Source organism: Triticum dicoccoides, chromosome 7B, assembly GCF_002162155.2.
Source record: "Triticum dicoccoides isolate Atlit2015 ecotype Zavitan chromosome 7B, WEW_v2.0, whole genome shotgun sequence".
In the NCBI taxonomy this organism is placed as follows: Eukaryota; Viridiplantae; Streptophyta; class Magnoliopsida; order Poales; family Poaceae; genus Triticum; species Triticum dicoccoides.
Window position 1 is genome coordinate 389586019 of NC_041393.1, and position 11236 is coordinate 389597254.

Here is an 11236-nt window from a genome sequence, read left to right on the forward strand (position 1 = left end):
GGCTCACGTGATGCAGAACCCAATGTCATCGGCCCCTTCTCCAACCTTGACGGCCTCATCACCTACATCTTGGTCCAAGGTGCCAGAGTAGATCATTCTGATAATGATGCTGACACTGATGAAGCCCCAGCTCCTCCTCCAAAGCCGCAGAAGCCAAAGACTTCACGATCAGCTGCTCCAAAAGCTTCACGTGCGAAGCCGCTGGCCACTGCACCTCCTGAAGACAGTGTGCAGTCTGAAGATCAATCCCGAATCTCCAAGAAAACGGAGAAGAAAAAGCAAATCGTCAGGCATACTGATAAAACCTTGACTCCTGCTACCATTCTGCGTGAAGAACCCATTGATCTGTCCAGCGATGAAGATCTTGCAGATGATGCCCTTGAGCAACTGATCAAGAGCAAGGAAGAAGCAGAAATCTTCAACAACTTACCTCTCTTCGATGTGGCAATCATCCATAACTTCATTGATGAGTGGTTTGACACCCCAAATCTCAGCTTTGAAGATCTGCAGCTTCCCATTGGACTCAGCGTCTCCTTTAATGGCGCCATTGCTTCTGAGCTAGCTCTCGCTCAGCGCATCGTTGAGCTGAAGAACAAAATTGATTATGAGAAGGCTCAGTTCAAGAAGCATGTGGCGAAGCTCAGCGTGCAAGATGTCAGAAACTTCAAGGTCATGCTGAATGAGCTTAAAGAAGCCTTTCTCAAGAAGTGCCAATATGCCCAAGGCTCTCGCGAACGTATGAAGAGTTTGGCTGACAAGTGTGTGCTTGCCTACAATGAGGCTGAGAAGCGCAAGTCTCTTGGCCGTCCTGGCATTGACCCCAGGATGGCTGCAAAGAAGAAGAAGAAGCTCTCTACTGCCAAACCTGCGCCTTCAAGTCAAGAAGCACCTCGCATTGTCTTCCCAAGCAGCATGACTGGCTCGAAGCCAAAGGTCCTGTCAACCGCTTCAGAAAAGAAGAAGACAAGGGCTGCCGAGGCTGAAGCCAGAAAGAGGAGGAATACTGAAGCCTCTGATACCGCTCCCTCCAAGAAGAAGCGCAAGACCAAGAAGAATAGGGCTGCTCCCACAGAGCCCTTGGTTGTTGAACCCATCTCAGTGGTTCGCCCTGCGTGTGAACATCAAGAAAGACGGATGATAGTCCATGAGCCTGCTCCCACAGAGGCTCATGAAGCTGAAGATATTCCAGCAGCTGAACCCACCGCTGCTGAAGACATTGGTCAAGATGACAATGTTGAAGATGATGAAGTTCTTCCTCTGATCGAACACAACGTGGTATCATCGCCTATTCTCACGAACAGCGAACTCATTAGCATTGGTCGTCCTCTGGCGCCAATTGCTCAGGATGCATCGTGGGCTGATCACCCACAGCAACAAGACTCCCCAAGTACTCCCCAACAACAACCACAAGCTACACCACCCGTGCAAGAAGAAGAAGAAGACTTTGAGGCCCAGCCAACTCCATCTCCAAAGGCGTTGCCAGCATTTCGCAGGCTTTGCAAAGGACAAAAGCCTCAAGTCCCTTTTTTGAGCGTTCCAGAAGGAGAAGTGCATCATCAACCTGTTGCACGTCAAGTGTTTCCTGAAGCCACTCCAACTGAGAATGTCTCCGCGTCTGAAGCCCAAGCTGCTGAAGACATTCCGGCTGCATCAGCAAATGAAAGATAAGAAGACGTACGTGTCCCTACTTCCCCAGTTATTGAAGAAGCTGTTCCTGATGGGAACGTGCCAGTGCCCGACACTCCAGCTCGTCAGGTGGAGGTTGAAAATCCTGAAGCTGCCACTACCAACGCAAGTGAAGCCAATGACGTAGTCATGGCTGAAGCTAATGTGGAGCTTGAACCAACCAGGGTGCCTGAAGCTAATGAGGCAACTACTCCCGAAGCACCTGTTGTGCAGCCTGAAGTCTCAGCTGTTGCCACTGCTCCTGTTCCGCCACTAAGGCCCCATACAATTGAGCAAGCATACAATCATGGTCAGCTAACCACTGTCCGATGGCCCATTCTGGTCCCTTCGCCTACTGCCTCTGGACCTCAATTTGATTATCATGTTGAGCATAGGCCTCAGGTCCAGAAACCAAAGCCAAGATTGCCAAGGTTTCCAGGTACTACAAACTCTCCAGGGTCCTTCAATGCTAATGGCTTCAAAAGCCACAATACCTTCTTTGACAGCGCCAAGAACCCCCACTCAAAGCCAAGGATATCATCAGATCGTATCCGGAGCTATCAACAGCTAAGCTATTACTCCTGCGTTCTGTATGATCAAGGGCGCATTTTTCCTCATATGCGCCTCGACGCTGAAGCCATTGCTAGACTGCCGTGCTTAGAAGAAGCACTCGACTGCTTTCGTGATGCTGGTCTGCTCAGTTTTGTGACAGACAAAGAACATTGGAATGAAGAACTTTTGCTTCGATTCTATGCTACCCTCCACATTCGCGGCTACAACAGAGACATCAAGACATGGGTTCTCGAGTGGATGATTGGAAATGTTCATCATGAAGCCAAAGCTCTTGACATCATTGAGCTTACTGGCCTATCCACTCCCGGAGATTTCTATGAACCTGACTGCCAACTACACCGCAATGCACAGGAGAGCATCTTCCACAAGCTTGAACCCAATATGAGCCAGATGTTGAGCATGATGAAGCCTTTGCCATCTGACGCTGAATATCCAACAGAGTTCTTTGTTGATGACCTTGAGTATTTGCCTCGCACCATATATCATATTATCAGGCGAACTCTATGGCCTATCAAAGGACATTCATCAGCTGCAAAGCTTGAAGGAGCCATGAAGACATTGGTCTTCTACATCCTCAATGGCATCAGCTTCAATTCTCAAGAATTCTTCATCAGACAACTTGCTGCTTCTGGATCTGACCTTTTTGGTCTGAAGTTTTATGCTCCATGGGTCATGCGCCTCATCAAGCGACACTCTTCTGTCAACTATCAGCCCTCTGCTCGCAATCATCTGATCTTTCTACCAGAGGTTGATATGTCAGTTGAAGCCATATAGCCTGAGCCTGCCAAGGAGCCTCTTTGTCTTCAAAATGCTGATCACCAAAGCTTCACTCAGTCCATGAAAGGCATTCAAGAAGTAACACGAATCTATCCAATGGCTGGAAATACTCATCTGCCTCATCGTGCGCAAACTGAAGCCACTGAAAGCACCATTACCCAAAGGCCTAAGAAGCACTCTCGTGTTCTAAATGACCGAGAACTTCTTGTGGCACTTCATCAAAAACAAGATAAGCATCACTATTGGCTCAAGAGACAGATGCAAAGCCTCTTGGTGGACGTCAATCGCATTCGAAATCTTGCCACCAAGAATGCATTTGTTGCTCACGAGACTTGTCGGCGAACATGGAAGAGTTTGACGCTGCTTAGTGCTGAAGCTGATCTTCAAGACGATGGCTTCACTGAAAGATTCAAGTTTGACTCCACTCCTCCACGGACTGCAGTCCTACGTCGCACTCCATCCCTTGAAGACTCTGACTATTTTTCCTCCGCGGCAACTGTGAATGCTAGCGTAATCGATGATGAAGATGATGCTACTTCACCGCCTCCTACTTCTGCACACATCGACACTGCACCAAGTACGTCTGCACCGCCAAGCAACAACGACAACCCTGCTGCTTCACCTACTCATGAGGACGAGTAGATGCTCTATGTCTTCAAACCTTTTTGGTCCTTACTGACAAAAGGGGGAGAAGCATATGAGTTGATAGTCTTCAAGCGGGTTCATATGGGCGGTTGCTTTATATTTTGCCTCGTGTTTACAACTCTCTCGCTTTTGAAACATTTGGTTCTTTGAGTTGTAACACTTAAACTCGATGGTCGTCTGCTACTTATTTGCTTTACTGTGATGCGATGATAAATTCCGCATGTGCGATGATAACTTCCGCACTTAGATCATTCTGCAGACGTCCATTTTTCATTATGCATGTCATTCTATTTGCTATATCATTTCATGCATGATGAATTATCTTCATAAGTTGAAGAGAATCTCCACAAGTACAACCTGCCATGTGCATTTGCATTTCAAAAGCAAATTACTTATATGCACATCTTCAGGGGGAGCCCTTACTACTTATGAAGATAATACCCTATCCTTTACAATTTCACATACTTTATCCCCGTTGAAAACTTCAACCAGTTTGTCATCAATCACCAAATAGGGGGAGATTGTAAGTGCATCTAGTGCCACCCCTAGTTGGTTTTGGAGTATTGACGACAAAGTTGGTTGAGGGACTAATGCGTTTATGAGAATTGCAGGATAACGTAGGTAGTGTCCCTCATTGATTCGGTTTACCTACCGGAGATGACCCCTAAAAATGTATGAAGACATTGAAGACAATGGTGGTATGAGAAGATATTCATATTGAAGACTATGACATGAGAAGACATTGTGTGAAGACTATGGAGCGCGAAGACTGTGTGGTTTCGTTATTTCCTTTTCTTCTTTGTTGAGTCATAGGAACCACCGTACTGTTAAGTGGGGTCCAAGTGAACTAAGTCAGAATGACTGAAGTGATGCTCAACCCAAATCCTATGTCTTTGAGCGAAGACAATGAGAGCAAATCTTATCCTGAGCTAGATGAGTCAGCCTTGCTTGTAGCCCAAGTAAAGTTGCCGTGTGTGTTTGAAATCTGACCGTTGAAACACGTGTCAGTTCCTTAGTGACCCAGGGTCATTTCGGACATATCAGGTCGGGTTGCCCAGTGTCTATAAATAGCCCACCCCCTACACCATAAATTGGTGGCTGCTCAGAGTTAGTGCACGGCTTTTATCGTTTGAGAGCAACCCACCTCGAAGCCTTTGAGAGAGAAATCCTTGCGAGGACAAAGGCCAAACACCCAGAGCCAAAGAGTGTTAGGCATCACTAAAGTCTTTCTGTCTGTGAGACTTATTACACTTGAGGACTGTGTATCCTCCAACCGGTTAGGCGTCGCGTTCTGAGCATCCAAGAGTCATTGTGGATTGCCGGTGAACGAAGTCTGTGAAGGTTTGGAAGTCTACCTTGAAGACTTACCAGAGTGATTGGGCGAGGACTATGTGTCCTTAGCTCAAGGGGAACAAGGTGAAGACGCGGTCTTCTGAGTTGAATCTCAGCCTCCCTAACCAGACGTACAGTTGTCACAGCAACTGGAACTGGTCCAACAAATCCTGTGTCTTCAACAAGTGACTGGTTTTATCCTCTCCCTTCCTTTACTTAAGTTTGTCTTCGTGAATTCATTGCCTATCTGTGTATCTGTTTGACTTCATTGCTTGACTACTACTGTTGATTGGCTTCATACTATCTTTCATCCTGATCCTTACTATTTAGCTGCTATTAGTCCTGTACTTTCACATCATTGCATATTTGACTATGGTTTGCTTATGGTAGTTTATCTTCCGCTGCACATCAACTAGGTCATTTCTATTGTTTGTCTTCGAAACTTCTAAGTTTTGAAGACTTTCATAAAAATCGCCTATTCACCCCCCTCTAGTCGATACTAGCACTTTCAAAATCTCTAAATATTTAGGAACAGAAGGAGTATATAGGAGCACATGATCAGTTTGGAGTACAAGAAATCTAGTCTATCTTATATTCCCTCCATCCAAAAATACTTGTCGGAGAAATGAATGTACATAGACGTATTTTAGTTCTAGATACACCTATTTTTATCCATTTTTCCAACAAGTATTTCCGGACGAAGGAAGTACTTTCAACAGTTTTGGACTTGGCGAACATCAACGGACTAATTGGGTCTCTGTTAAAGTTGCCTTTGTGACTCGGCCTTTGCCCACGGCGCAGAGAGTCGATAGCTCATCTACCCACCATCGATGATCCAACGGCCGGTAGCAAAACCTGATTTTATGATCAGTCGCACATCCACTCCGAGAAATTGAATCTTTTCCCCCTCCTTTTCTTCTACTCCCCCCGTTCATAAATATAAAAGTCTTTTTAGAGATTTCAAATGGACTATCACATACTTATGTATATAGACATATTTTAGAGTGTAGATTCACTCATTTTGTTTCGTATGTTGTCACTTGTTAAAATTTCTAAAAAGACATATACTTCCTCCGTCCGGAAATACTTGTCATCAAAATGAATAGAAGGGGATGTATCTAGATGTATATTAGTTGTAGATACATCCCTTTTTATCCATTTTGATGACAAGTATTTTCGGACGGAGGGAGGATTTAGGAACGAAGGGAGTAACTTTGATCATTTGGCCATTGAGAATGACGGATGGGGCCGGGGTCAGTTGGCGTTGAGATAAACATGGAACAAATCATGGGGCAAATCATCAAATCCAGTGTAAATGTAAAGTGGGGCAAAACATCCAATCCCCCGCCCACTCCTCGCTCGAAATCCCGTCCAGATTCGTTCGGAGATGGCGCGAGAGGGAGTAGGGGCAGCCATGGCGCCCGCAGCGGCGGAAGTGAGGTACGGGATAGTTGGGGTCGGGATGATGGGGAGGGAGCACCTCCACAACCTCGCCCACCTCGCCGGAGAAGTCGAGCGGGAGCAGTCCGTCCGCGTCTGCGTCACCTGCCTCGCCGACCCCCACCCGGAGTCCCTCCTCCTTGGCCTCCGCCTCGCTGCGGAGCTTGGCCTGCCACCTCCCCAGGTACCTGCCACAGCCTCCAGTCACATGAATATGATAGTACTACATATTACCGCCGCCTTGCTGGTTGTAGAATGTAGAGCCAGTCATACATAATCAGCTAGTATTCTGTAGTCTACCGTTGATTGGTACTTTGATTCTATCCGAACTATATTTGGTTGGAAGTATTAGGTGCATGGCAACAATGTTCAAAATACTAGCTGTTCCACAAATACTTTGACTGCAGATGATAGACTGTATGTACCGTGCAATTGTGCGTGTTTCTGGTTGGTTACCAAATCCTGAAAACTAGAAGGTTTCAAGACATTTTCAGGTCATCGCGAGTTGCTGGACAGCGGGCTCTGTGACGCCGTTGTTGTGTCATCGCCAAACATGACACACTCTGAGATACTCATGGACATCATTGGTTATGCCAAGCCGCACCACGTTCTTGTTGAGAAGCCTCTGTGCACCACGGTACAGGACTGCAAGAAGGTGACGTCATATTCTGGTCAGGGATGTGCTATGCAATGTGCTTGTTAACTGCTGTAAAGTAAAATATACAGTACCTTTCTGATATACGAGGAGAAACTACTGTATAATTAACCATTTAAGGGATCCATTAAAACCAACGATTACAATTCGTCAGTCCGCCGAATCTCTGCAAGCTTATTCATTTTGATATCTGAAGTTTTGGTGTCCCCGTATAGGTCATAGAGGCTGCCAAACAGAGACCGGACATACTCATGCAAGTCGGATTAGAATACCGGTATATGCCGCCGGTCGCTAAGCTGATAGATATTGTTAAAAGTGGCACACTAGGGCAGGTCAGAATGGTGGCTATCCGTGAACACCGGTTTCCTTTCCTTGTTAAGGTACGGGAGCCCAATCTATGGTACTTGTAATAATTAATAATTTCCTTCTGTGTGTAACTGCTAAAACCCTTGCAGGTGAACAACTGGAATAGGTTTAATTGCAACAGTGGGGGGACTCTGGTTGAGAAGTGCTGCCACTTTTTTGATTTGATAAGATTGTTTGCAGATGCGAACCCTGTTCGTGTGATGGCTTCTGGAGCTATTGATGTTAACCATAAGGATGAGGTTTATGATGGAAAGGTCAGGTTCATTGACTACAAGCTCTCTCCTTTCACTGTGCTACTCATTATGGTCTTGCGAGTTAAAAAATATGCATGCTGAAGTAGTAGTGCATGATAAGGATTCCTTATTAGTATGTTCTATTCAGGGATTTATGGAATACTGGATGGAATCAGAACTTGCCAAGTTACTACAATATATATTTATTTCAAGCTATCAAACAATTTTTGATCTCTTCTGATTATAATATTAGTAGACACATTTCAGTTAAAACAGTGGTGCTTGATTCCTAAAAATTCTCTCTGGATGCAGGTACCAGATATAATTGATAATGCATATGTGATCATAGAATTCGATAATGGCTGTCGTGGCATGCTTGATCTCTGCATGTTTGCTGAAGGCAGTAAAAATGAGCAGGAAATTTCTGTTGTTGGTGACACTGGAAAGGTACAACCCCAGATATCTTCACATTTAAGTAAAACAGGGATTATTTGTTCTATGGTTGTTGGAGACACATAATACATCTCCCAATCATGAAATGGTGTTGATTTTCACAAAGTTATAGCCAAATATGAGTATGCCGTTATATACACTGGCTGTACATAGGCTTTGCCAATTCACAACTCAGTAACGGTCTTTGGTGATAGAGATAGGGGTAAAGGTCCAAGGACGGTGCGAGAGGGCTCGCCCCTGACTAGTAAGACAGGCTTTGATGCTTAGTTTTATTATTTATGTCATCGCTTAGCTCAAAGAGTTATAAGGCAGTACAGGTCCTTGGACCTTTACCCCCACCTCAGCTCACTGGTGGATCTATTATGAATGAATCGTCAATGGTCCTTGGTGATATATCACATGCATCTCTACATTTGATGCGTATCAGATGTAGTACGAACCGTATCAAATGTGGGACCTGTCTGCGTAATATTGCATCCTCTAGGCTTAGTCCTTTTGCATGCTCTGGTCTGCAGAGAGGCTGTAGTTCACTGGTGAATCTACTATGAAGGAATCATCAATATTTACCGCAATCCTTGGAGATAACTGTAGCACCTCAAAAAAGGGTTAGCTTTGTGCAAAACTAAGAACTTGAAAGGAGACAAATGTCACGAGCCATGACACAGTTATCACATGGTGGGATCAAATAAGAAGGAAGGCGTCGTGAAACGAAGTTCAAGCTGCTCATGCAACCGATGCTCCGTTTCTCCGATTACTAGGATTTCACGAAACTTGCTTCAAATTGTTGCATCGGAGTGAGGGGCAAGTGCTGTGGGTGTTTATTTTCTCCAGGACAATGGACCTGCCTGTCTTCCCAACCCATGTGCTAGCTATAGCCTCTTAGAATGTTAATTGCATGTGTAGGATTAAAAAGGTCATACTTTAGGCACTCCTGAGTCTATGACATGTAAGACTTGTATATCAATTCAATTTATGGAGTGTCTGTTTGTAATATGAATTTTCAAACAGGGCGAGGCTTTTGTTCCAGAGGGCGTTGTGAGGGTTGGAAAGCGAGCAGGAGGCAGAGATGGAGTTGTAACGTTAAAGGCCGAAGATGAACGAATCAAGTATGTACTACTTTGTCACAATATATCAATGTTTTCCGGATCTTAACATTTTAATAGCAAAATATTAAGAAAATAGATTCTTCTGATGGGAGATACAGCTCCTATTATAATAGTGATTCTTTAAGAAATAGAACTGGTTTAGATTTGAGACTTCATACCTTTCTACTAGCTTTCAATAAGAACTCCTTTCTGTACTTTAGGACGAGTGGTTTACCATCAAATTGTCATGTAGAGTACTCCCTCCGTTCCAAATTACTCGTCGCTGAAATGGATGTATCTAGAACTAAAATACATCTACATACATTCATTCGTGCGACAAGTAATTTAGAACGGAGGGAGTAGTATCTAACGAGCTGTACATACATTCCTTAGGTACCAGGGGCTTCACCATGGATCTAGCTACTTGGAGCACCTGAATTTCCTGTCTGCCATCAGGGCACAAGGTGCATGTAGCCCAGCTATCAGTTTGGATGACGGCTTACTATCTGTTGCAATTGGTGTGGCTGGCCAATTGTCGATCGAGAAAGGCCGTTTCGTCACCATTGAGGAGGTGCTATCAAGCTGATAATCAGCGATTTATCGATGCACTACAGATTTCGTATCAGTTGTATACTCCCTCCGTTCCTAAATATAAGTCTTTTTAGAGATTCCACTATAGTCTACATACGGAGCAAAATGAGTGAATCTACACTTTAAAATATGTCTACATACATCCGTATATAGTTTGTAGTGAAATATCTAAAAAGACTTACATTTAGGAACGGAGGGAGTACATCTGTAATAGCATAAGCTGATTTTCTTCAACTTGCATGCACTGGGTAATTGCCTGTCTTGCGCAGTAAGCTACTCCCTCCGTCTGGAAATACTTGTCTTAGAAATGGATAAAATGGATGTATCTATAACTAAAATAAGTCTACATACAACCATTTCGAGGACAAGTATTCCCAGACGGAGGGAGTATTAAGGAATGTTTATATTTCCTTTTTTGTTCTTTCTAAGAGCAAGTGATCCACAAACTGGCAACGATGATCATGTATGTATGTATAGATATATTCCAAATATCAAATGATTTCAGTTATCCGCCTTTGATTCCCCTGGCCATATCATTGTTTTGTTTTGTGAGATAGCGAACCGCTCATGCCAAGCGGTCCTTGACCGTATCAATTTTAAGAAAATGTACCTAACCTGTAGCTTCCAATTCATTTTTCCCAAGTACTATTTGAAACTGACCCGTAGAACGAGATAATCATGCCAGAGATGTACCGTGCATTTGTTGCGCATTAGATGCCGATGGTAGGTGAGACTGCGTGGTTATAAGCTCCTCGCAGAGTCACCTTCTCCTTTCCCTCTCCTTCCTTCCCCCTTCCTTTTCCTAGTTGGACTAGGAAAGAGGGGAGTCCTACTCCTACTAGGAGGACTCCTTCCCTTCTTGGTGTGCCCCAAGGCTGGCCGACCTCTCCCTTGCTCCTTTATATACGGGGGCAGGGGGGCACCTCTAGACACAACAATTGATCTCTTGATCTCTTAACCGTGTGCGGTGCCCCCCTCCACCATATTCCACCTCGGTAATATCGTAGCGGTGCTTAGGCGAAGCCCTGCATCGGTAGCATCATCAACACCGTCATCACGTCGTCGTGCTGACGGAACTCTCCCGCAAAGCTCTGCTTGATCGGAGTTCGTGGGACGTCATCGAGCTGAACGTGTGCTGAACTCGAAGGTGCCGTACATTCGGTACTTGATCGGTCGGATCGTGAAGACGTACGACTACAGCAACCGCGTTGTGCTAAAGCTTCCACTTTCGGTCTATGAGGGTACGTGGACAACACTCTCCCCTCTCGTTGCTATGCATCACCATGATCTTGCGTGTGCGTAGGATTTTTTTGAAATTACTATGTTCCCCAACAGTGGCATCCGAGCTAGGTTTTATGCGTAGATGTTATATGCACGAGTAGAACACAAGTGAGTTGTGGGCGATACAAGTCATACTACTT

General features: G+C 44.9%; 1 protein-coding gene across 3 annotated transcripts; it reads left to right on the forward strand.

Moving 5' to 3' along the window:
- Positions 1-6264: 6264 nt before the first annotated feature.
- LOC119339669 (inositol 2-dehydrogenase 2-like) lies at positions 6265-10332 on the forward strand. Of its 3 annotated transcripts, XM_037611639.1 has the most exons (8): positions 6265-6616; positions 6927-7087; positions 7303-7467; positions 7543-7707; positions 7999-8133; positions 9148-9245; positions 9618-9855; positions 10016-10332. In XM_037611639.1, the coding sequence occupies exons 1-7, from the start codon at positions 6268-6270 to the stop codon at positions 9808-9810; spliced, it is 1266 nt and encodes a 421-aa protein (XP_037467536.1). In that variant the 5' UTR covers positions 6265-6267; the 3' UTR covers positions 9811-9855; positions 10016-10332. The 3 variants fall into 3 exon arrangements, with proteins under 3 accessions (XP_037467536.1, XP_037467534.1, XP_037467537.1); XM_037611637.1 differs by having other exon boundaries at positions 9618-10325; XM_037611640.1 differs by having other exon boundaries at positions 6284-6616; positions 6917-7087; positions 9618-10325.
- Positions 10333-11236: the final 904 nt, after the last annotated feature.

Excerpts from the sequence above, each read along its gene's own strand:
- LOC119339669 (XM_037611639.1), top strand. The coding sequence starts at position 6,268 with ATGGAACAAATCATGGGGCAAATCATCAAATCCAGTGTAAATGTAAAG. Across the intron at positions 7,708-7,998 it reads ATGAGGTTTATGATGGAAAG|GTACCAGATATAATTGATAA; the intron begins GTCAGGTTCATT and ends CTCTGGATGCAG. Across the intron at positions 9,246-9,617 it reads GCCGAAGATGAACGAATCAA|GTACCAGGGGCTTCACCATG; the intron begins GTATGTACTACT and ends TACATTCCTTAG.